General features: G+C 35.8%; 1 protein-coding gene across 2 annotated transcripts; it reads right to left on the bottom strand.

The window, feature by feature from the left end:
* Nucleotides 1-620: 620 nt before the first annotated feature.
* On the bottom strand, nt 621-27,377 carry LOC107638298 (ARM repeat superfamily protein). 2 transcript variants are annotated; one of them, XM_016341510.2, is made up of 27 exons: nt 27,093-27,377; nt 26,906-27,001; nt 26,627-26,808; nt 26,220-26,481; nt 26,063-26,130; nt 25,744-25,813; nt 25,305-25,670; nt 18,327-18,406; nt 18,147-18,198; nt 17,774-17,927; nt 17,537-17,624; nt 14,796-14,898; nt 14,619-14,706; nt 11,289-11,386; nt 10,652-10,834; nt 8,256-8,504; nt 7,606-7,701; nt 7,433-7,527; nt 7,262-7,325; nt 7,082-7,157; nt 6,899-6,972; nt 6,101-6,349; nt 5,931-6,004; nt 5,293-5,399; nt 4,741-4,859; nt 3,216-3,293; nt 621-1,163 (listed from the first exon to the last, which is right to left on the bottom strand). In XM_016341510.2, exons 1-27 carry the CDS (start codon nt 27,288-27,290, stop codon nt 966-968), a joined length of 3,567 nt encoding a protein of 1,188 aa, XP_016196996.1. In that variant the 5' UTR covers nt 27,291-27,377; the 3' UTR covers nt 621-965. The 2 variants fall into 2 exon arrangements, with proteins under 2 accessions (XP_016196996.1, XP_088339538.1); XM_088483412.1 differs by lacking the exon at nt 621-1,163 and adding an exon at nt 2,102-2,296.

The raw sequence follows: 27,377 nt of genomic DNA, 5'->3' as shown, positions 1-27,377 counted from the left end.
CTGTTTCTTACATGACAATTAGAATATACACTCAAAGATATATTCTAACACTAGATATTTTTACTAAACTTATTAAAAAAATGAAAAAGAAGGATTGATATGTTTGTGAAGAGGGCTAATACTTGCAACTACTTATATAACTTATTGAAATTTGTCATACTATATCTCCTTTACAATGTAAACGATTTAATTATATGCATATATTATTTACATTATACCCGACTTTCTTTTACATATATCTCGTTTACAGTATAAATAAGATATGTTTATCATAAGATATGTTTATCATGTAACTCCTTACATATTCCATTTACACTCGTTTTATGTGTTTAAATTGTGATTTACAGTAAATAAGATATGTTCATAATTAAATTATTTACACTGTGAACAAAATAAGTATAAGATACAAAATGGTAAATTGTATCCAAATTACCTATACCCGTAAATAAAATATTTATTTTTAAAAGAATCCCAAGATCTCATTAAGAGGCAGACATCCAAAACCTATGTAATAATGGATATAACACTAAAATCTACAATAAACTATTTTACATTTTTAAATGTAAAAAGATTTTATAATAGATACATGTTATTCACGACAGGTAGGGCAAGTTTGCTGGTTATGGTCCAACTTTGTAATGGATCTCCTTTTATATCATCAAAGAATCAAGTTTTCATAAATGGGAGAGACAAAAAACTAAAGAAAGCCTCACGTTATTAAGGTCAGAACATGTAAATATTTACATAAGTTAGGTATATGGATACAACTTATCACAAATAATGAAAAGACGAAAACACGACCCTCGTGTTTGCAATGTAGCAATTGCTCAGTATTGGTACACCCACTCGCCGTTCATAAGCAATCTTGGGGAAGATCATTCGCCAATATCTTGCTTTGCTCTGAGGCACTACATTTTCACACCCCAAAATAGATGGTATTCCCAAAACTGTCATTCAAGAAAACATCACAAGCTGCCCTCCAATTCCTCAAACCTTTGGGCGATTGCATCCTTCTGTTTCCCTTTGTAGACTTGTGTCAATGATTGTATTGCATTGCATATCATCACTTTCTTTCTGTCTGTAATGATTTTATCTTGAACATCAAGCTCACCCTCAACCGATGAGCACAGTCCCTTGAACCAATCTTCAAGGATCAATGCTTTCTAAAATAATATAAAATTAACTCATGGTAAATTTTCATCAGACATCAATGATTATTTGAAAGCGTAATAATACTATTATCTGCATCTATTTCAGACAACCAGATGAGTGATAGAAATCATACATCTATACCTCAAGTTGGACCATATAACTTAATCCGTCAAGATTGTTACACATGTAGATTACCAATAACTGACGTAAAACTTCCTAAACGTGGCAATTTGTCATTTGAGTTAAAAACTATAGTAGAAAAGATTAACTATTTTTTACAGTCCGCTTCAATGATTATTACCACTTTCATGACTACGTCTCCCATAGTTTTGTTCAGCAAAGAAATGGGGGTTTATGCTCTCTTTCTTTAAACGAATCTAAAGCAATCCCTTGAGATGGGGGGTTATAGGCTTCTGCCAAACTGCAGTTGTCCTGCAAGAACAGCAATTTCAGACTAAATAGATATATTATCCCTTCCCTGTTTAAACATTGTTGGGATCACCTACACAATGATTGTACCCCAGTGTGTGTTTGTGTTTGGCTGGGTGTTCTCTTTCTCCTGTCATAAATCAGACGCAATGGTGGTTTGCGAACTGATCAGTAAAATGTCAGACAAGATGTGTTTCAACACTGACAATACTTTTGGATGGTTTCTCTTCTTTGATTGGTTTCTGTGCCTCTGATTCCGGCCAGTTTTAGTTCTATCTTGGTTTTTATTATTATTTTGTGTAATTTGATTGTTGCTCTGCCCCTCCTTTTGGGATTTCTTTCATTCACAACCAAAGTACCTGGGCAGTGATATTGAACTGGACATGATGACTGATGCGGTGTGACCTACCTATAGTTAAGTGAGATTGGATTGGATTGGCTATGAATGTAACTGGTATCCACATCAATCCTCATGACTCATCTGCACTGCAACAGAAATTGCAAAAGATGAGTTGCTGCCATTGTGACAAACACAACACTCCACAACAACCATGCTGAGCTTATAAGGTCTCTCCTTGAAATTAATACATGCTTCCTCATAGCTCCTACTTCGAAGTTCACTTTTGTGTAGGACTTAGAATGGGATGTGATGTTGCATCCCATTGCATCAAATCAAGTTTTCCAACAGAAGAACAGGTGAGAAGGTAAATCCCATCTGCAGGCCCCATCATTATTTTCATCAATACAGATAAATAGCCAACCAGCAGAAGCCTTAATGATGCTTTCTCCTTTTCAATAAATCTGAGAAACCGTCCTTGTAATGCATGACATTATATATCACTTGTGGGGCAAGTAAGACCCAGGAAATATCAGTTACTACCTAGGTTCATTCCAACATGTTCAAGTGTCAACATAGTAATTAGGGTTTTTATCTTTTTCTTAAGAACATGGTTTCAGACATATGCTTCTCTTTTTACTCTTTCAACAAGACATTAGTTTCCTAGAATAGCAATCACAGGTGTAACAACTTTTTTTTCATGTTAGTTGATGGAGAACCATGTGTCAAAAATAGCAAATAACTTTGCTGTTTCAACATTAAAACACGTTCCTAGGAAAAATTTCAGCAGGAAAACACAAATTAAACACCTACAATATAGAACCACAACACACAGCAAAAAGCTGTCTCACTAGAATTAGAAGACATCATTGTGTCCTATAAATAAAATTTTCCAACAAAGCTGTCTCACTGAACTAAGCTACATGAATCAGAAGAGGTCTGCCTCCTATAATAAATCATGTCCAGCTTCAAATAATTGCAAACTAAACCTCTTGCAAAAAGACAGCAAACAAAATTTTATTTGTGTTTTCAAGTCTATTGTAGTTAATGTGCTTGATGTATCATGTATCAAGTACCATATTCTTGTAGTAATTTTAGTTTTCAAGCGTTATTCTTAATTTCAATTTAGTGTATATGCAACTAATTTTCACTTTCATACAATTTTGTCTCTACATTGCATTTTAAAAAAATCAAAAAGAAAAAAGAAAGTACACTGTAACAATTAACATATTATCAATATATAGTTTTTGTAAATGATATCAACTAATAGAAACATTAATCACAATAAAATACTTACCTGAACTAAAAAATCTTTCAACTGATCATCATCCGTGCTTGATGTAAAGCTTAGAACATGTAACATTGTCAAGGTAAGCTGCAAGAGCAAATTGAGGAATTCACTTACTCCAACAACATGGAAAAAACATAACAGAACAATGTTGTCATTCCATTAATAAACCACTGAAAAAAAAGGATAAGAATACCTAGTCGGCAGTTTTAAGCAAGGTTCTGTAAATCGAACTGAATATTGAACCATTCAAGTTATTGGTTTAGAGGTTTAGAGGTTTGACCAATTTAACCAGGGTACAACCGTATTATCCGGACTATAATAAAACAATATATTTGTATATTCAATTATATATATTAGGTTATAAATAACGATACAAATTTAAGATAATAAGTTACTAAAATAATGAAAACCTTTTAAATGTAATTCAAACTATTGATTTGACAATTTGTTAGAACTCAAATAGCACTGTTGATATATTTTTAAGTACATCTAATATATATTTTGGTAGAGGTCTCATGTATATTTGAGTAAATAGTTTTTGATCCATCAAAAATAAAACAAACAAAAATATAGCTTTTGATTGGTTTTGGTCGGTGTTCATGATTGTTTTTTCTTTTCTTGAGTTGATTTTTTATAGTTGTTTTAAAAGAGAAAGGAAAGTAATATTGATAAAAGGGCATATGTCCAAGAGGACATGAACCACAAGACATTAGAAAACCCTAACTCTTTTTAGCAACATAACCTTGGAGCATCATCCGCCACTTCTCTACTTGGTTACTTGCTTTATTCTACTTCCTCTGCTATGCCAGGATTCTCTATGATTCAACATCCTTCCCTTGAACATTGTTTTTGGACGCAAACTGCCAAACCAGATAGTTTCTGGGTAAGCGGTTCCCAGTTTTTGGCCCTTTTTTTTTTTTTAGCTCTAGTTCTGGTGTATGATTTGGACAGTTTTGATTACTGTCCAAACCAGACTGGTCACAGGTTCCCCTCAAAAACTGGTTTGACCTGCCGGTTCAGTATGGTTTTCAAAACATTGGTTCTAACTGCCTTGCTAGATGGGATAGGACAGCGGCGACAACTGTGATAACCAAATATAGAATGGCTATTCTGCTATCTCAATCATAATTTAGAATTCTATTAATACCATGAGTTTAAATTTGTATATAAAGCACAACTCTGTGGTTGCTATCTCATAATCATAATTCTGCATATTCAGAACTCTACTAATACCATGAATTTTTATTTAAATTTTAACCATTAAATAGTACTTTTCTATTTTAAATTCAAGATATATGCCAAAATTAATTCCATTTTCCTCCCAAAAGTAAATGCCACGAAAAATGTCAAAAACAAAGATTGTAACTCAAATTATCTCATTCCAGAGTTATAGCAGAAGCCCTGTAAATGTGAAAAACAAACTAGTGAAGAAACAGCTACACCTAGACATTTGATGCACAACCACCATAGTGTAAATTAAACCATTAAAAATATTTAAATCCACATGGAGCTGATGGATATGAAGTAGGACCTGTTTTTGTAATGAAACCCTATATTTGAAATTTGATGGCCCTGAAATTTGGTCCTGACCTATGTTCTCCATTACATCCTCCACACATTGCACAATATCCGAGAAGGATGGGCCATAATCTGGTAAACATGAAAGAATGAGTTATTTTCAACTCATGACTTCAAGTTGAAAATTGTCTGAATAAAGGGCCTGATTAAAAACAGGTTGAAATTAGGCTTTGTGTATGTATATTCACCGTCAAAATTGACAAGACTTAAAAACAAAATAAATTGCAGATATTGTATGTATTTTTTCTTTCATCAAAATTTTAGAATTTCATACATAGCACATTAAATATATAATTCAGGGTCATCCATTTTAGAATTTTAATGGAACAATTTTGATTTAACAATGAATACATTATCTTAGGAAAATTAGCGTAAGATAATAATTACATTTTATTACTTAATATTTAAGAAGTGTCTAACAGTCTATGATGTAACCTTTCTTACTTTCGGTCAAAAACATTAGTGTAGACAATTAATGGAAATCGATGATAAGAAAACATTATACCATGCACTGACGCAGGCACAGCCAATGCAGCTGCAGCTTGTATTCTGATCTTATAATTTGATGACTCGCGTAATAATTGCAGAAGAACACCATAGACATCGGAAGCCCTACAAACAAACAAAAAATTATAATTTTCCACTATATTTCCGTAACAGATATATCACAGACGAATTATATATTCACAAGGAGGGCATACAGAAAACAATACTTTTGTTGTATTTCACAAGGTTGCATAATTCTATAGCTACATACATGAAATCAACTGTTATAGTTACATATCTGAAACCAGGGTTTGCAGAATAACTAGGTCAAATTTACTCAATCCATACACCCACATTCTTTAGTAAATAGTAACTAATAAAATATATTCATATAAAAAAAATTATTGTAGTAATTTATTTGTAGTAAAGACTTCATCATCCATGCAATGGTGTTATTGACTTTGGAAATCTTGGTTAAACCTTCAGAGTATATTACATCAGGAAAGTTAAACATTGTGATGGAAAGGTGAGAATACACCTGTGTCTTTGTTTTGATCTATCAAAACTTTAAAGTGTGCATTCAAATTGACCATTACATGTAATATCATATGCATATCAACAAAATTTTAAGAGGCAAATATGATGCCGCGTCTTTACCAGTCCATATCTTGCAAACTTAAGGTCTCGTTCAGGAATAGATTGCCTAGAGCATGGCAAACGTTCCACTGGACCTGTCACACAGATACTCGAAGTTAGGAAAAAGATAACACACATTGCTGACAACAAATAAAACTTACTATCAAATTGTGACAATGTAATTATTGTACCTTAACATTCCCCGTAATAACACAAGAAATGAGTGCCTTAACTATCCTTTCCAATCTGCAATAATTTTCATGATAATCCAATTGGTAATGGTTCGAATTAGACCTTTGACACTTGATGAGATTCTGACTGCAAGAATATCCTTCAGTCCTTGGGCCTAGATGGTCCATTGACATGTCTTGAAATCTTGATGTTGAACATTTAAAGATTCTTGAAATATATCCAAGAGCCCTAACAGCGTTAGATTTTACCTAGTATTGAGAAAAAGAAGGAATTGATAAAAAAACAAAGAATGATTGGACAACTGCATCTAATGGTGTCCATTATGAACATAGAATTAAAGAAGTATTTAACAATATCTATATTATATCTTAGAATATCTCACATCATATCTAATTTAACATAGATTAAGATTCTAGTATTATTAAATAGGGTTTGGTATATTTCTTTTTCTATCAAACCCTATCGCATTTCATTGGACAACTGTATATAATTGCGTCTGTTAGAATTGAAGTATTCAACAATATAATATATCTTAGAATATCACACATCATGTCTTTATTTAACTGGGATCAAGATTCAAGTATTATCAAATAGGTTTTGGTGCATTTCTCCCTATCGCATTTGATTATATCAACGTATTTGTAGCCTCTCTCATCTCTTTCTCTCCTATATAAAACCCCCAGTCTCAGCCGTATCATATAATCCATTGTGCAAAATGGTAAAAAAAACCACACTTTATCACAAATTCATCACCGAAGAAGAATGGAAATCGACATACAGAAAATAAATCAACCCACCTTGTCTCCATCCTCAGTAAGATGCAAAGCACATTCACTTAATGATACAATCAATTTGGGGTTAGAATTTGAACCTGCATCAAAGATTAAAATAAAAGAAAGCAAGGAGCAATGTAAATAGATTACCAAAAAGAAGACACCAAATGGTTGAATATTCAATCACACAAGCAAAATTAAACTCACCCATATGTTCCAAGCTAACTGTGTGACGAATAGCGTCACAAATATTTGCCAAAGCCCACGAAGCTGTAATCCTCACCTAATTTAAAAAAATAGAAAATAAAAAAAAAGGGGGGAAAAACTGAGTTCCTACTTAGATAATTAAACTTGGTACAACAATGTAAGTAGTTAGGCCAATCTTACTGAGATTAGGGTATGACAAGTGTTAATCTCAACAGCATGGATAAACCTGTCAAGTACCTCTGCACTACAGAGACCATACAAACTTTTTAGCTAATCTAAGGAATTGAATATGAAATATTAAGAACTAAGATATCATAAGATTAGTACTACTTCTACGAGTTTCAGTACAACCTCTGACAAACTTGAGGAAAACATGAAACAACACCAATAGCTCGACAGGCAGCAGACCTCACCGATGGAACATCATCATTTATAGCAGCATTGATCTACAAAATGTTTAAAAGAGAGACGTCAACTCATAACAAAAAAAGAAATTAAATATGGCGTTGAGTGTAATAACTTACTAAAGAAGACAAAATGAAGCCTTGCTTCTCCATAGTGAATGAGATGAACACCGAAGAAGTCATCCCCGCAAAACATGTAATGGATGCAGCTCTCACCTTTCAAGTGGAAGAAACAAAAGACAATAAATATGGAGAATGCTAGCAATAGCACAAGCTCTTGCTACTGAGATCGACACTGAGCTTACCCATGGTGTATGCTTTGTAATCCTAGCTTTAGTTATGAATTATAATGCCTCATAACTTGGGGATAGTGTCAAAAATCATGTGATGCATTTACTGAACATTAAGTACCAATCTTATTTCCAAACTTTATCACATCCTTGCATGACATGACATCAATCTTACCTACAAATTAGTAATACTATTATGCCTAGCCCATTTTTTAGATTTTTGCCTTGCTGGTTAACCAAAAGCTTACAACCCAAAGTATCTAATTCGGTACTTCCTTTGCCTTTTCTCTCTACACATTCAGTTTCTTGTCGCGTATAAAGTTGGATATCCTAGTCATAGCATTTAGTATTCCTATTGATTTAAGCAAGCCTATATTCCAAAATCTTAAATGAATCATACTCCTATGTACTAACTTTCAAATCTAAACCCTAAACAGTATATCCATCTGAAAAAATAATTTTTGAAATAAATATTATTACCAGTGAAGAAGAATGGCATAAGATACAAGGCATATGTTTCTCGATAGCCTCACACCATTCATGAATCCCACATTCAGATGCCTCAGAATTTACTACATCATCTTTGCCTTCTGATTCATACAATGGAGCAGATGACACTTTCTTCCCCCTTATGAAATCAGACGCAAATGGAATATCCGCCAACTTATCATCCGAAAGATCTTCTGTTCCTTGAAATCCAGATAACGCACGAAGACACTCATCCAAAACCTTAAAAGTTATAAAAGATTTATGGATACCCAATATTGATGGTAGTTATCATAGCACTAAAGCAAAATCAGCTATAGTATACCATGGCCAGTAAGAAACATATCTGTAATAGAAGTATCCTATCAAGAAATTTTAAAAGCATTTATATCATGTAAAGAACTCATGCCACACCAAACAAAGAGATGCTTTTAACAACAACTAAGACATGTTCTAGTAGGAAGGGTCCCACTGCATGAATCAATGTTATTGTTACTATAAAAAATTATCATAACATGTAAATCTTTTCAGTTTCACCTATAGTGTTCCTAGGTTACCCTCTACCATTGAACTACCCTTCATCTAATACACTCTCCTTGTTTAGGACAAGGAGATTTTCTTCTTAGAAACTAGAATATCACATAATATTACTATTGTAGAGTAATAAATACACTCTCAATTTGCCCCACTCATAACACACATCAGGGAAGATAGCCTTGTGTGGCCTCCTACAACTAGTCATTGGTATTAATCATGTTGAGCATAGTTGTCCATATAAAATATTTGACTTTAGAGGGAGCTTTGGACTTCCAAATGGGTTTATCAAGATGGAAATAACTTATGTTGGAGGAATGAGTAAGAAATTGGAAGAAGGATTTACAACTAAAATTACCAAAGGAGTCGAGATCATATCCTTTTGTCAGGATTAGAAGTTAAAGGAAAACCATCAAAGGGACCTAATACAATCAAAAGCTCAAAAGGTTCTCTATCATTAAGGTTATGAAAAGTGGAAGTTCCAATAGAAAGTGGAGCCATGTGAAACGTAAAAGGACTGAATAGGAGAATCATGTTCGGAAGAATAGATGACAATGACATGGAAAGGCTAGTTTTTAAGAGGTATCTCCTATCCAAGGGTTTGAAAGTAAGGTAACCTTGAGAAATGAATTTCCAAGGGCTAGAAGGAGTAGCGCAAGTAACGGCATTAGCATCCCACCCATTCCTGTCCATACTATATTTACTTATGATAACTTGATGCCAAAGACATTGAGATTCTAATGGAAATACCAGAGCCATTATGCCACCCAAAAAAAAAATGTTCTTACTTCTTAGACACAATAAGCCAAGACCTAAGCCTCCATTTTTAGGACAACAACAAACTTCTCAATTCGCCAAGTGGACCCTCTTCGAACCCAAAGTGCCATACCAAAGTACGTCCCTCAATCTTTACAGCCATGTTCGCCACTCCCACTGGAATACAGAACAACAATAAGTAAAGAGCAATACTTGAGAGGTAAGACTGATAGAGAGTGATGTGACCACCTAAAGAGAAGTAGGCTCTTTCCGAATTGCCAACCGTTAGAAACCTTCTCTATAACAGGACCCCAAAAAGAGATATATTTACGATTTGCACCCATCAAAACACCTAGATAAACAAGAGGACACTCCAAAATGGGGCATCCAACCAAAGACGCTAAATCAGAAGGTCCTGAGGAGTTCTATTAATCCCAGCTATAACATTTTTGAGCATATTGATCTTTAAACCACAAGCACACTCAAAATTGAAAAATAGAGAGAACATTTAAAACGCTCGCCCTATCAATTTCCAGGAACAAGATGGTGCCATCAGCAAATTGTAAATGGATCTCTACTTGGACTGAGTTCCACCCATACCTGGTGAATTGCCAAGTTATGAACGGACTCATAGCATGCAGTCATGCATTCATGCACTTTATTTATTTATCCTAAAATCTCATAATTATTATATCAATAGATTAGTGACTCCAAGCTTTCTACCATACCATAAACATTTGTGTGGAATTGAAATAGTCTTTTATTAAAGAAATCACTTCTCTCAAATGGAAAACAAAGTAGATGCTCAATTCATACAGAACTTATTTGAAATTAAATTTTTCCCAACTAGGTGAACCTGGTTACTTGGATCAGACAATGCAATAGTATCCTAAAAACAATACCATAATGAACAAAAGAACTACATAATTTGGTAAACATGAACACAAATAAACAACAGAATTCCTTGTCTACAGCACATAAACATTTTAATTTATATTTTTGGTTACTGAACTATAAGACAAACAGAAAGGAACTAAAGGATGAGTCACTGAAGGATTTAAGAAGAATAAAGGCAAAATGAGTAACAGAAAATTTGCCACCTTAATAGCAGCTGCAAGAACTTTTTCACTAACGAATGCAGTAGGAGAACCACCATGTTCACTTGACTTCCTTGAAGATATTTCAGGGTATCCAAAACTAAGGAAACCAGACACAATTGCAGAAACTCGTTCCCAACATGCAGTGACTATGTTGGGGTAATTGTGGCAAACAGCCTTCAGTGCCTGCAGAAGATCATACTGAATCAGCTACCATGATATGTCAACTTATTCTTGAAATATCAATAATGAAACACATCAACTAATTAACTATTGGTTTGAACTTTCCACTCAGCTCTTAGTGTAACTGTGTAACTAATCATGACAAATAGCAAGTGACCAAATTAGATTGAAGAATAAAGCATATTACAGTTCGCATTTACAAGCTTAATCATCAAATTTGCAGCACTGTGTGCACCATCTAATTTCAGCAGCCACTCCCAGAATAAACCATCATTAAAGATAACAGTTACATTATTTTTGAAACAACATAAATTTGTCCAAAGTATGTAAGAGTACAAGAATGGAAGAGAATAGGCACACAGGTCAGACAAACTTTGACAACTACGTGCACCATCATACCTCCTTACAACCAAATCAGCAGTATATGTCGAAAATGTATATTAGCTAACAAGATTACCTGAAGTGCCTCAAGGCAAATGGTTGGGCAGCTCCATTGCAATGAATACTCAAATAACATAACGAGAACACCTGACTTCTTTTCATTTTTAATATAACCTGAACAATGGCCAACAATTATTTACTTTAAGTCAAACCAATAAATATCAACAGCCTGACAACAATTATCAGTCAACACAACCAATAATATTTTGTAGCTAAACATGTGCTCCAAAGATAAAGTTTATCGAATTAGAATGCTACTAGTATCTAGCACTAAGAAGTGGTACTGCAGATATTGTCACTAGTGAACATGAAGAAAAACAAATCACATGAGGAAAACTTAAGGAACATGCTTATATCTTGTCATGAGAGCATGTACTTGAAATGTAGACACAATAGTAGTTGATTAACACTCTGTCATAGGTATGCAAAAAAATCAAGACTACAATTCTAAGTTCTAACACTCTCCTCAAGCTGAAGCACAAAGATAATAAGCATTAAGCTTGTTTGATGTAATGGGAATTTATAAAAATAATGTTCTGAAATAATGCCACATATAATCATTGAGTAGGAAGTTTACATGTACCAACCCCACCGGTAGCACCCCAGTGGGTTGTTGAATCTGCACTATCCAGTCTGTCACACACATCAAGCAAAAGAATGTATGTCTGCATCTATTTCTTCTTTTTTCTGTCCATTCTCCAATTATCTATTGACCAATAAATGGTTCATTTCTTCTGTGTCTCTGACTGTCTCTGTTTCCCCTTTATTTCCCATTTTTGTTTTTAAATTTCAGTAATGCTCTGTACCTTTCTTATCTAATTCTATTTCTGTTCGCTTCACTTATAGTTTTCAGCTCTGCTCTCTGAGGAGATTCAGTTCCAATTCACTCACCATTCAATTTAGTTCTTCATTAATCATTTCTATTTTACTTCTCCATTTTGTGTTTGTTTCTCTTTAATTTTTTCATTTCTATTATTCTATCCTTGAATCTTTTTAACTTGGCTTTCAGTTCTCCATCAAGATCGTAATGTCAAACCTATACCTCCAGCTAGAAAACAATCTGTTGAGGCTCCACCAGTCAGGTGATCATAAAAAGGGTCAAAGGGAAGAGGCATGTTAACCATCATGATTGCTACCTTTTCCCTTTAGAAAGTAAGAGACGGATGCATTCCAAATTTGAAAAACTTAAAGTTGTTTCTAGTCATTTAGCTAGGAGATGGATTAAGGCAACAAGCACCAACAAAGCCTTATCCCATTAAGCAGGGTCGTTGTTAGGGATATGGTTTTTATGAGGTGCTCAATGTCTCATTTCAAGAAGTATGGGATACTTGATGTTGTATTTAAGAGTGGTTCTTTCGTTTCCTTAAGTAACAATGGTATTAGAGTCAGGTTGTCGGAGGCATGGAAAGGACTATCTATAGGCTGGATAAAGGTAAATTCTAATAGCCAATAACCAGGTGGCTACCCTAGGTCAGTATCGATAGAATGAAGCCACCGTGGACGTCGGCTCCCCAATTATGGTGTACTGTAAGGCACTTTGGTATTATGGGGTGCACAAAGTCCCACATCGAAAAGTATGAAATGCTTGATTTTGTAGGAGCAATTCTTCCCCCTTAATAGCTTGCTTTTAAATTGTGATTCTCCACTTTCCTTAGGTACTTAACAGTTGGTTGCATGATCAAATAATGCCATTGTGCCTATCATGTATTATGTTTGCAATAAGGTCACTTATGTTTAAATCTCTCTTTCGGCCACCACATTAAGAGTATTTTTAGGTCTTCCTTTGCCCCTAACCACTATTCATTTATCCATATGATCAACCTTCCTGACCAAATGTTCTGCTAATTTTTGCCCTATATGTCCAAATTACCTAAAGATGAAATTCTATCATCTTTTCAACAATGGGCATCACTTCAACCTTGTCTCTCATGTCCTTATTCCTTATTTTGTCCATTCACGTTTAATCATTCATCTATCTAAGCATTCTCATCTTAGTCACACTAACCTTATGTTCATGTTCACCATTTGCAGCCCAACATTCTGTTCCATACAGTATAGTTGGTCTAATGATAGTATAATAAAACTTACTCTTAAGTTTTAAAGGTATTTTTTTCGTTACATATAAATCTTGAAGCACTACATCTGACCTCGCTTGAATCCTATAGTTTACATCATCTTCTATTTCTCCATTGTCTTGTATAACACAACCAAGATACTAAAATCTCTTGATCTGTGATATGATATTTTCTCCAATTTCCTCTTCAATTTTAAAGTTCCCTCTTACCGGGCTGAACTTACATTCCATATACTCCGTCTTAATAGGACTTGAGCATAAACCATATATTTACCAAAGCTTGTCTCTACAGTTCTAACTTCCCATTGAATATTCCCTCGATTCTCCCATAAGAACAATGTCATCAAAGCATGACCATGGTATAGATTCCTAGATATGTTCAATAAGCACCTCCAAGTATGGACTTAGAGATGACCTTTTGTGTAATCCTACACCAATGGAAAATTCCTCTGCTACACCACCTAGGGTTCTCATACAAGTTGTATCCTTATCTTACATGTCCTTAATTGTACAAATATATGTCATTTTTACTCCCTTCTCCAAAATTTTCAATAAGACTTCTCTTGGTTCCCTATCATATACCTTTTTCCAACTCAATGAAGACCATAAACAATTCCTTCTTGTTGCCCTTACTCCTTTGTAATTTCCATAATTTTGTATGTCCTCCAATATCTTCATTCAATTAACATCTTAGGCTTTAAAATCTCATTAAAAAGCTTGGTTGACCAACAGATGTCTTTCCCTCCTAACTCTTTCCAAACATCAATCGATATATTGTCCGAACCCATTGATCTACAATTCTACATCTGGTTTTAAGAGATTCTGAAATCGCAAACTTATTTCTATAAATTACAAAGGCATTTGGGATCTTGAAGAAGCTCCTCATGGAATCAAGAGTGAACCCTACATTTTAAGAGAATGCGAATTGACTTCTTGCACTTTCCAGAATATGCAAATTAACCATTCTTTTAATTTTTCTACAATTTGTTAATGAAAATAGCACACATTCGAGAAAAAATAACCAGTTGTGCATTTAGGAACATTCAGGGTAATTGATTTGGAAATGACCTGGAGTGCAAGAGAGCATACACTTATTTGATTAACATGCACATTAACAAAAATGCACAATGTTGATTTGCACCTTTGTAAAATGCAGAAGAACAAATGTGCATAACTTAGAATTCAAGGTGAAGCGCCTTTCTCCTTTCATTTTATATAACATTAAGCATTAAAGCAAATTACTTTTGATATCAAAGAACTATCTAGATCTACCTGAAGAAACCTCCTCATAAAGCATCTTCCGCACTTCAGTTGATGGTGAGGAACATAGAGCTAGAGTCAAGCAACCAACAGCAGCAGCCTACTATTACATTTGAGAGTTATATATAGATGTTACTGCACCAGAGGGAAGAAGAGAAGTATGAACAATCACTCAAAGGAAAAACTAACCAATAGACTACTCTGGTCACTTTTAAATTGAAATCCCTCTCTTATCCTTGTTCTAACAGATGTCACAACAGTAGCCAACAAATTTGGTGGCATTCTTGAATATCTGAAAAAGCAACAAACTTAGTTCAATACCAATTTTTCATGAAGAGCAATGGATAAGAAATAGAAAATCTTGGCTCAACAGCAAAAGAAGCCTTCAGACCAGATCCACAGTATCATGAGTAGGCACCACATGTTTTTCATACACCATATGGATGTTCAGAATCTCATCTACGTGTATAAACATGTAATATTGGCAAAAAAAAATAAATTTCTTCAAAGAATATCATCTAATATCAAATGCTATATCTATGGCATAATTAACACCCATGACATTTTCCAAGTATGCAGGTTACACAAGGCTATGTTCCCTAATATGTGTGTTACTTTTGCAATGTCTTGGGGCTGATATTTTATAGAATATTTTGTTTGGTATTTTGGTGAGTGTTGGGTGTTCCTTACAACCGTAGATTAGTTTTTCTGGAAGACAATCTCTGTGGCAATGTGCACTATACACCATTGTTCAAATATTTGGTTCGACTGCAATTAATGCACCTACGATGATGGATTTTTAGACAAGCAAGTTTTATGGGATACAATTTGTAGTTTAACCTCTATTTGGTGTAAGGCCCAAGGTCTTCTTTAGAAGACCGTCCTTTAAGACCTGAGAGATTGAAAAGGTATGCTTTAATAATATCCTTGTTCTTTCCTTGTTTCTCTTAACTACACCTATGTTACGTAGTCAATCCCATGCCTAGATAAAGAAGAGGGTTGTGTTAGACCCTTGACAATCAACATAAAAGTTTGTCGAAGCTTCATGACATGGACCAAACACGATAGTGCGCTAAGGCCAGTCATTGCCTAGAAGCAACGCGCTGTATGGTTCGAGTATAATGTCAAATGAATAATGGCCGCTGCATCAATGCCTCGGTGTAGTGCAAAATGTGCAAGGATTCCCATGTTTTTGTCAACAGATGAGAATAAACAAGCTAGTTCACAAAGGTAAAGGAAAGGTAAAGATAAAGGTAAATGTAAAGATAAAGGCAACAGAATGTTGCAGTTTGAGAAATGGAATGTATGCACGCTTATAGGAAAATCTATGACAAGGAGAATGATTAACATAATGTGCCTACAAGAAACAAAGTCGGTGGGGACAAAGGCAGAGGAGGTGGATACTTCCTAGTTTAAACTTTGGTATACAGGAAAGATGAACAATAGAAATGGAGTAAGTATTATCGTGGATAAACAGTGCAGGAAGGGTGTGGTAGATGTTAAGAGAGTGAGCGGTCAAATCATTGCAATAAAACTTGTGGTGGAAGGAGAGACCTTTTATGTGATTTGCACCTATGCACCACAAGTGGGTTTGGAAGAAACACCATAAGACAAGTTTTTGGGAGGACCTAGAAAGTTGAATTCAAGACATACTGTTGAGAGATGAGATTTTGTTGGATAGAGACTTAAATAAACATGTTGGAAAAGATGTGAATGGATACAAAGAAATCCATTGTTTGGGGGGGGGGGGGGGTCATGGTTTTAGGGTTGTCGAAGATATCTCTAAGTCCATATCTTTCCGCATTAGCTTTAGGAGTGCTTACTAAACATATTGAAGTACGCGTACCATGGTGCATGCTTTTCACAAATAGCATCGTCCCTATGGGAGAATCAAGATAAGATTTAAATCAGAAACTAGATTTTTGGAGGGAAGCCTTAGAGGTGAATGGTTTGCCCACAAGCCATAGTAAAATGAAATATATGAAATGTAAATTCGACACAAGGAGGGGAAACACAAGTGAAAATTGGAAAAAGCACCGTATCATAAGTAGAGAGATTTATGTGAACCATAGAATTCAAGTGGAGTTATGTGACAAAACATTACCTTTATACTTCAAAGTAAATTTTATCTCACTACCATTATACCAGCTATGTTATATAGAACAAAACGGGAAAGGATGAGCATTAGCATAAGCATAAGCTTAGTGCTCAGAGATGAGAAAGCTTATATGGATTTGCGGCCAAACATGTATGGACAGAATAAAGGACAAATATAGAAGAGAAAGTTGAAAAGCATCTATTCTTAAAAAGATCGTAGAATTTCATCATAGATAGTTTGGATATGTGGAGAAAAGATAGGCAGTACATCCAATTAGAAGGGTGGATTCAGATGAAAGATAGACAAGTAGCAAAAAGTAGAAGATTTAAAAAGACCATACACAACAGGGTCAAAAGAAATCTATGGATAAACGGTCTTATTGTAAATATGATATATGATAAGGCATAATGGTATCCTTTGAAATATTATTCATCTCTTCTTTTATATAAAACCATTGCACGCATCTCCCCCCCCCCCCCCCCAACAAAAAAGCAAAAAAAAAATCTTTTTTCATGTCCAACTATTTCTACAGTACCCCTCTGATTTTAACAAGGTAACTATGCAAATATAGATTAAAACAACTGACTTGACAAAATTCTTATTTGGCCTCCCACTTTCATCATCCTATTTCAGTTTTTCAACCCCAATGCATTTTAAATGCGACCAAAGAATATGACTAACTCCAAAATAACAGTATCAAACACCACGAAAAGCAAGAAACAAAATTGAAAGATTATCCCATTACAAATAAAACCAAAAACAGAAGGGAAACTTAAGATTGCAACTTCAACTGAAAAGTCCAAATAAATTGTATTGGAACAGAGGAACATACGGTGTAGATAATATCACAAGCCGAAGAATCTTGAACAACAAAGCCAGCAGTTTACCATGGGCCTCTTGCTGTATTGAGAACAGAATACCTACAAAATATAAATAAGGACACAAGTATAAATAGCTAAGAAAAAGTTATTCATGGAAAAGTAAAGAGCAAAAAAATCAGCACAACACAAAAAAAAAAAAAATTAAAACACCGCCTAAGTCAGTTAAATTTCTCAATTTATGTCGGTACCTCTATGAAGTTCCAGTAAAATCTGCCCAAGGGAACTTGAAAGAGCTGTAAAAGATCCAAATTTGCTAGAATCCTTATATTCTGCTACTTGCAAGAAGATGGAAGAAAGACCATCCAGCATGGCCACTAGTGTGGATGCAGATGCCATTCGCACCTACATAACATTGACAACCTTCTCTAAGCTGGTAATAACTATAACAAGAACAATAATATCATAGAAGAAGTCTAAAACCTAAACGTATTATAGCAGAAAAATGCCAGAAAACTTCGATATTGAAAATTGTGTTGGGCTAAAACTAACAGATGAGATGAATGCATATCAAAAGTATATGCAGCTACACTCAGATATAATTATATAAAATAGAGCTATTACCTTCAAACATGGATCAAATAACAAGCATGTCATTAAAGTTGCATCACGCTTCCTATGAATATGAAAAACTAAAAATTTAGTATTTTGAATATTGAAAAAAAAAAAAAAGCAAAGTCAAATAGAGAGAAAAATATAATGGAAGTTCAATTTAAGAAAGGAAGGAGAATCCTTTGGTCATACCTTGGTTGTAGCACATCACTAGTTGGTAAAAGCAGGGACCATTGCATAGAGAAAGATTTAGAATCCGCTTGACAAAGGTCCTTACAAACAATACCAAATTGTAATCCATAATTTAGCACACCAAAATAGTAATAAGGCTTAATTACTCTCTCGGTCCTTATAGTTTAAAAGTTCGTAATTAAGTCCCTATGTTAGATAAAATTTTTCAATTAGATCCTCTCAAATTATCTTTTGTTAGAAAATACAAAATATTTTTGGAATAGTCGTTTTTGCGTTTGATGTAGGATGAATTATGGAATATTCTAAAAGCAAATATTATAAGATTATTGCATTTTTCTAAAAAATAACTAGTAAAGATCAAATTACAAATTTTTATCTAATATAGGAACCTAATTACAAACTTTTAAACTATAAGGACCTAATTAAAATTTTAGTAAAGCTATAGATACTAATAGAATAATTGAACCCAATAATAATAGTAATAGTAATAATAATAATAAATGTGACTCGTTACAAAAAATAAATTGAAAAGGGGGGGAAATAGAAAGTCAATAATTGCCCGTCATTGGTTCTAGAGGAAATATGTTCAAGATCTATCCCACTTATGTGTTCTTGAGGCAAGAAAGGGGCAAAGTGAATAAAAAAAAGAAACATGTAGGTTTGATATGACAAATCTTATTCCCTCTCTCTCTCTTGTGCATATTAAAACATTAATTGTATTACAAGTCCTAAGTTGATCAAAGATACGGCCTCTATGATCCTTCTCTATGGAGAAATGCTCACATCTTTAGTTAACTCTTGGGTCGAGTTAGACACACTCATTCTAATATGATATCAAAGTCTATCCAAACCAATGTTAGTTGGGTCACCCCGAAATGTCCAATCCTGCAAACTTCACACTCTAGAAGTCTGGTCCTAGGTCTGAGAGTTTATTACAAGCCCCATGTCAATCAAAGATATAGCCTTTTTTGTTTCTGTAAGTGTAAGCCAACTCTCTCCTCTTGAGCTAGATTTTGAGGTTGAGTTCAGACCATTCAATTCTAATATAGTATCAAAGTTGATGAATCCAATGTAGTTGGGTCACCCGCAAATGTCTAGTCCTGCAAACTTCACACTCCAAATATCCAATCCTAGGCGTAAGGGGTTTTACTACAAGTCTAATGTCGAACAAAGATATGGCTTCTGGTCTTTATAAGTGTGACCCAACCCTCACCTCTTGGGCTAGTTTTTTATGGTTGAATTAAACCCAATCAATTCTAATGAAATTAAACAGAAGCAATTACTTTTCATGCCCCATCTTGTATTATTCTTTCTTCATTTTAATGATATTTTTCTTTTATCTTTTCCACACACCTGCACTCATCGTGCAGTTTGGTTCCATTTAAACAAAAGCAAGATTTTACCACCTCTTCAATAAGATGAGTTCATAATATAAAATAATTATAACATTAACATGGTTTGACAACCATTCAAACTTTTTTTACTTCAAATAGCAATCTCTAGCAACACAAACTTATCAGTTCATTAAGGAAAGAAGAAATATATAGTACTTTTCATTTTTACGACAACAAATAAATAGAATTTCACCCAAAGCAATTCGGATATAAAATTTCTACATCTTATGCTACTAAAAAAGATTGCTTTCTGAAACTAATGCTGCAGAAAGCAAGTTTAAAGAAAAATTCAAAAGAATCCAAATTTGAGGAATTGGCTTCATAGTGAGTTTGGACTAGTTTGTTTCGGGATAATAATAGGTTATTTATCTATCACTCAAGTTTCGAATATAATGAAAGTTCCAACAAAGATTATCCCAAAATTCAATGATATATCTCCCCTTTGTTTCCTAGCCATTATGGATAATGGGCCCAAAATACTTACAATAGTACGAAAATAGGTCAAACATTGGTTCTATGTTCAACAAAGCTATCGTATTATGAATTCTGTTAAATCAAGTACTTACCACTAGACCAAAAAAATATTTTTAGTTAGGGTGCAACTCATTTTACTTAAACTCACTTGGCCATTACCAAGTGTCATGGTCTGATTTGACATCAACCATATATCGGCCTTGCCAAGGTAGGATCCTAGCCTATTGCCAACAATCCCTCCACCCTGAAACATGTCAAAGTCATGCTATCCAAGAATCAAGCCTCCAACCCAATCTAAATCCAACCTAATCCGGGTCTTGCCAAAGGTAGAATGTTAGCCTCCAACCTACATCCCTCTCCCCTAATACCTGCATGCGATACTTGGGCATTACCTGATAACCAAACTCATGGCGTTGATTCTAATACCACTTATAGGAGCCAAAAAGCTATTAGTTAGGGCACAACTTTTTCTACTTAAATTAGTTGGCTATTACCAAGTGCCAAGCTATAATTCAACTCTAACCTTGCGGCCTTGTCATGGCAGGGTGCTAGCCCATTGCCAACGAAATCTTTGCATTCTCTTTTACCAATTCTACGGTTTGTCGGATAGGAATAGGCATATGGTCATTTTTCAGTGTAAAGCAACGTTAGAAGAATTACCAAATATTTCAAGTGATTTGAAAGTTGAATTTCATTCATAGTTTCTTATCTAGCTAGCTTTTTCTTCCCTTTTGTGGTCCATTTGTGCCCCTACTTGCAAATTTCTATCTTCTCAATAGAACTCCTCTTTTATCCTACACAACTTTTCTCCCTTTTTCTAGCAAAGCTTTGAATTTGAAAATTGGGCAAAATAAACTTCAGATCTTCACTCTTAATTATTGAAGTTCTAATAAATTTACCTTAGAAAGTTGAGTAGGAAAAAAAGATGGAATTTACAAGCATCATCCTTCAAGATTTAGGTTTTCATATAATAACTTTTTATTCTTATTGTCGCGGAGGTTGCATCACAATAGTTTTGAAATTTACCTGTGTTGAATATTAGATTAGATCTGTTTTGATATAGTTTCCATCTTTAGATATCTGATTCTGATTGGATCTCCTAGTATTAAGGGATCTGATTCTATCTCCTAGTATTAAGGGATCTGATTCTATCATATCTCCTAGTATTAAGGGATTTTATTTCTGTACCTATGTATATATATATTGACACTGAGAGATGATTCTCTTAAGTGAATTCATCCAAAACACAATCCTTGTCTCACTCCATTCGTTTATTTCAAGTTGGTATCAGAGCAGGTTCCGACCCGGCTCTGGTTTCTATTTGTTTTTCTTCTTTTCCGGCTGCAATCTCTCAGCCGTGTTCCCTTTTCCCACCAGCTGACACTATCAGTTGTGTCTCTTCGTCAGAAACTGTTTTTTTTTCGGCCAAAACCTTGTCAAACATCAGACCCACTCCGAAGCAACCCCAGAATCAGAACCGGAAAGCCAAGTTCGGCCTGTCCCCAAAATTTCTCCGCTGCCCAGGCTTTTTCCGGCCCTCGTTTCCCTTTTGCAGGTGTTTTCCGGCCGTTTCTGAGTGTCTGCATCATGTCTTCCGCCGCACAACCACAAGGGATATTTGTCTCTGGCAATGATTATCATGAGTTTCTCAAGTACCAAGCTTCAAAGCAGGCATCTACTCCCATTGCTTCGGTGGCCCACTCTGGTAATTCTGTTGCTTGTATCTCTCATTCCTCTTCTCTTGGACCATGGGTCCTTGACTCAGGTGCTTCTGATCACATTTCTGGTACTTCTTCTGTCCTCTCTAAACTTGAACACCCTGCATTTCTTCCTTCTATCACTTTGGCTGATGGTTCTAAAATTGGTGCTAAGGGAATAGGTCAAGCAACTCCTCTTCCTACATTACCTTTGAAATCTGTTCTTTACATGCCCAATTGTCCTTTCAATTTGATTTCTATTAGCCAACTTACTCGTTCTCTCAATTGTTCTGTTACCTTTTTTGCTGACTCCGTCATTGTGCAGGATCGAGGGACGGGACAGACGATTGGTACAGGATGTGAGTCTCAAGGACTATATCGGCTTGCCTTACCCACTACTAGTGTGTCTTCTGTTGCTACTGTTGAGTCTCCGGACGTGGTCCATTGTCGCCTGGGACATCCTAGCCTCTCGAAGTTACAAGCTATGGTCCCGAGTTTATCTCGTCTTACTACCTTAGAGTGTCAAACTTGTCATTTAGGTAAACATGTTCGTAGTTCTTTTTCAAGTCGTGTCAATACACGGGCTGCGTCTCCTTTTTCTATTATTCATTCTGATGTATGGGGACCTAGTCGGGTTACTTCTCATTCTGGTTTTCGTTATTTTGTCACCTTCATTGATGACTTTTCTCGTTGCACTTGGCTATATTTAATGAAGGACAGATCTGAATTATTTGTACATTTCAAGTCTTTCTGTTCTGAAATTCAAAACCAATTCAAAACTTCAATTAAAATTTTACGAAGTGATAATGCTCGTGAGTATTTTTCAGCACCCTTTTCGTCTTACTTGTCCTCCCAAGGCATTCTACATCAGTCATCTTGTCCTCATACCCCTCAACAGAATGGTGTGGCTGAGCGTAAACATCGTCACTTGATTGAAACTGCTCGCACTCTTCTTCTCCATACTCATGTTCCCCTTAAATTTTGGGGTGAGGCTGTTCTGACTGCATGTTATTTAATTAATCGTATGCCTTCTTCTGTTTTGCAAAATCAAGTTCCTCATTCCATTTTATTTCCTCATGAGCACATTTTTTCTCTTCCACTACGAGTCTTTGGTTGTACTTGTTTCATCCATGATCTTACCCCAGGCAAAGACAAGTTAACTGCTCGCTCTATCAAATGTGTTTTCTTAGGGTACACTCGATTTCAAAAGGGTTATCGTTGCTATTCTCCAGCTCTTAATCGTTTCTTCGTGTCTGCCGATGTCACTTTTCTTGAGAATACCCCTTTTTTCTCTGCACCCGACATCACTTCACCTTCCATTACGGAGGTGCTTCCTGTTCCTTACTTAGATGGGCCTCCTATTCCCACAAAGCCTCTCCAAGTTTATCATCGCCGCCCACGGCCTGCAGTCCAAGATAACTCATCTCCTGAACCCGTGGTTGAACCGTCCTTGGATCCTTCTTCCGGAGTTAGCAGTAGTCCTCCTATTGCTCTCAGACAAGGTACTCGTTCCACCCGTAATCCTAATCCTATTTATAATTTTCTTAGTTACCATCGTTTATCATCTTCGCACTATGCTTTTACCTCCTCCTTGTCTTCTGTTTCTGTACCCAAAACAACAGCAGAAGCTCTTTCACATCCAGGGTGGCGCCAGGCTATGATTGAGGAGATGTCTGCCTTACATTCTACTGGTACTTGGGATCTTGTTCCATTGCCACCGGGCAAATCTACTGTGGGTTGTCGTTGGATCTATACTATTAAGGTCGGCTCGGATGGAACCATTGATCGATTAAAGGCCCGCCTTGTGGCTAAGGGCTACACTCAAATCTTTGGTTTGGACTATGGTGATACCTTCTCTCCTGTTGCGAAGATGGCATCTGTTCGTCTTTTTCTTTCTATGGCTGCCATTCGCCATTGGCCTCTTCATCAACTTGATATTAAAAATGCTTTCTTACATGGTGATCTCGAGGAGGAAGTATACATGGAGCAACCTCCCGGGTTTGTTGCTCAGGGGGAGTCTTCCGGCTTAGTATGTCATTTACGCCGATCTTTATATGGCTTGAAACAATCCCCTCGAGCTTGGTTTGGTCGCTTTAGTGCTGTTATTTCTAAATTTGGCATGCTTCAGAGTGAAGCAGATCATTCAGTTTTCTTCCGTCATTCTTCCTCCATGACCTCCATATATCTGGTTGTTTATGTGGATGATATTGTCATTACTGGAGATGATCATGAGGGAATCACTCAGTTAAAACAGCACTTGTTTGATCACTTTCAGACTAAGGATATGGGGAAGTTAAAATATTTCCTAGGAATTGAAGTGGCACAATCTAATGCTGGGATCTGTATCTCACAAAGAAAATATGCTCTGGATATTCTTGAAGAAACTAGAATGTTGGATTCTAGACCTGTAGATACACCAATGGATCCCAACACAAAACTTAGTCCAAATCAAGGAGAACCTCTTGCAGATCCTGGTAGATATCGCAGATTAATTGGCCGATTGAATTATCTGACAGTCACTCGGCCAGATATTTCATTTGCCACAAGTATCCTAAGTCAGTTTCTTGACTCCCCATGCGATAGTCATTGGGACGCCGCTGTTAGAGTCCTTAGATATATCAAAGGTGCTCCAGGAAAAGGTTTGTTGTATGAAGATAAAGGACATAACCAGATTGTTGGGTATACTGATGCAGATTGGGCAGGATCTCCATCTGATAGACGTTCTACATCTGGTTATTGTGTTTTTATTGGTGGAAACTTGATATCTTGGAAGAGTAAGAAGCAAAATGTTGTAGCAAGATCTAGTGCGGAAGCTGAATATAGAGCTATGGCACTTGCCACATGTGAACTTATATGGTTGAAGCAATTAGTTAAGGAACTTAAGTTTTGTGAGCCGAGTAAGATGGAACTGGTGTGCGATAATCAAGCTGCCTTACATATTGCTTCCAACCCTGTGTTTCATGAACGGACCAAGCACATAGAGATTGATTGCCATTTCATAAGGGAGAAGTTGCAAAGTGGGGAAATAGTAACAGCCTTTGTCAACTCCAACGATCAACTTGCAGATATTTTCACCAAAGCTCTCCGGGGTCCTCGGATACAATACATATGTAACAAGCTTGGTGCATATGATTTATATGCTCCAGCTTGAGAGGGAGTGTTGAATATTAGATTAGATCTGTTTTGATATAGTTTCCATCTTTAGATATCTGATTCTGATTGGATCTCCTAGTATTAAGGGATCTGATTCTATCTCCTAGTATTAAGGGATCTGATTCTATCATATCTCCTAGTATTAAGGGATTTTATTTCTGTACCTATGTATATATATATTGACACTGAGAGATGATTCTCTTAAGTGAATTCATCCAAAACACAATCCTTGTCTCACTCCATTCGTTTATTTCAAGTACCTGTATACAAATGAGGGCAGCCACTCTAACCCTTGAGTTCAGTGTTCCACCGCTCTCTTTTGCTGATCCATCGCCATCACTAAAATCTGAATCTGAAGATGTAAAATTAACAGCAGAAGATTCACTATCTGACATATTTTGAGAATCCCAAGCTCTACTCAGCTTCATTTTTGAACACTCTCGCTTGCGCAAGTGTGGAGGCCTATAGGCAGTACGATTCGACCTGTTCACTTGTTCCCAGCTTGCCCGTGGACTCTCTGCATTACATTCCTTCTCCCCGCGACCAATAAGAACCGGTGTACTTGGTGTTAGACCACAAAGTCCATATGTTAAGAACATTTGCAGAACAGCAGCAAAAACCGACACCTAGAAAAAGAATCCATATAACACATTAATTTGTACTTCATAGTTTATATCAAAATAAAATGTCTTGACTTACATGATCAGAAACAGAGCATTTAGAATCAGTGAGGATCAAATGAAGACAGCTTAGAAAAGATTCATAAAACCTGCAAATAAGATACATCAACTTGTAAGAAATAACAAGCTGCCTAAGCATTATTATCTGCCAGTTTCATCACTGCCTCTGTCAATCACACCCACATGCACACACATGCAAAGGCTGACTTTTTTTTAAAACTGAAAGCAACTCTACCAACGTAAAAAAAAAAATGAAAAACACAAGAAAAACACAAAAACAAAGCTATGAAGCTTCTACATATCATACTTCGTAAAAGTCTTCTCAGCAAATGGGTTACCTGGACATCACATTATCTTCCACAAATGAACTTTTTTGTGCCAAGAAATCCATTGTTTTCCTCACCACCTATGTCAAAATAGATCATTCATAATATTTTGCTTGAATTAATAACTTTAAACAAAAATAGAAAGAAAGACTAAAGTAATATTGCATACCTTAATCATAGATCTCCACATATCAACTGAGAAGGATGAACCAGCTCGTGAGATTGCTTTGCTGAGCATCCCAAAAGCAACAGTCTGCAATTCACAGGAACTGCTTTCTATGGATAATCTCATATCAACCTTGTCTTTGCTCATTGAATGAGGTATCAACCAAAATGCAGCTTGATAGCTAGCAATAGTGTCAAGTAGAAATTTAACCAGTAATGTATCTTCAGACTGCAACCATCTTCTTTGCGACGAAGTAATAATGCATCTGGCAAGGAGCAGATAAAAGCATTACCTTAAACTCTCTAGGCAATATCGCATTAAGAATATGCTTGATTAGTAGTAAAAATTGAGGTAGAAATTTTCATAGATGAGCTCAATGTGTCAATTCTCTTTTGACAGCATGAAAGAACCTGAAAGCCTGCAAACATTCAATAGCAGAGATTATTCCCGCGCTACTGCGAATTCTGTTTGACTCATCGTCTATGGCAACTTTTCCAGGGAAGAGATCCAGCATCTTACTGAAAGCATTAACAACACCGGTGAAAGATGAGGGATTCACATCGAAGGAGACACCACGACATATATCATGGATCTGTAAAATCAAAATATACGAGCAAGATCACTTTCGCTTCAAGAAACATTCGCCTGTAAAGTTAAATCAATCAAGAATAACGAAGAAAAAGTGATACCAAACGTGATGTCTGGGTATAAATATGAGTACATTCTTCTTGGTTTAAGGAGCTGGCGGAAACTAGTTCCATCAGAAACAAAATGTCCGACAAAACCTAGAGAGAGAGATTCGAAAGAAAATATCAGGATCAGATGTAGAGCGAATAAGAAGAGAAGGAAGGAGTGAAGGAGTGAGAAGAATAGGACCTCGTGAGAGGGAAGTTCAGGGAGCGCGGATAGCAAAGTGTACGATTGGGAGAAGATGAGGTTACGGAGCAAATCGGGTGTGGAAGAGGAAGAAGGAGGGGCCGTTAGCGTTTCATCCCTCAGCGTCAAGAACGCAGTCCTCCACAACCTGACCGGCGGCGTTGGAGCTTCCGCTGCATTTGACGCCGTTTCCGCCATCAAAAGCAGTGAGTGTAGACTGTAGAGCGAGAGATCACTCAACAGTGACCACTGCACGGTGCTTTCCAATTTGGATAGATTTTGGAG

Source organism: Arachis ipaensis, chromosome B4 (genome assembly GCF_059453495.1).
Source record: "Arachis ipaensis isolate K30076 ecotype BB chromosome B4, ASM5945349v1, whole genome shotgun sequence".
In the NCBI taxonomy this organism is placed as follows: domain Eukaryota; kingdom Viridiplantae; phylum Streptophyta; class Magnoliopsida; order Fabales; family Fabaceae; genus Arachis; species Arachis ipaensis.
Note: the sequence above shows the minus strand (reverse complement) of the source record. Positions and strands in the feature narration are given on the sequence as shown.

What these genes read in the sequence shown, in the direction of transcription:
- LOC107638298 (XM_016341510.2), bottom strand. Translation starts at nt 27,290, where the DNA reads ATGGCGGAAACGGCGTCAAATGCAGCGGAAGCTCCAACGCCGCCGGTC. An exon ending in CTGAACTTCCCTCTCACGAG is followed by an intron (nt 27,002 to 27,092) that starts GTCCTATTCTTC and finishes CTCTCTCTCTAG; the next exon opens with GTTTTGTCGGACATTTTGTT. An exon ending in TTTACTGGAACTTCATAGAG is followed by an intron (nt 17,625 to 17,773) that starts GTACCGACATAA and finishes TATATTTTGTAG; the next exon opens with GTATTCTGTTCTCAATACAG.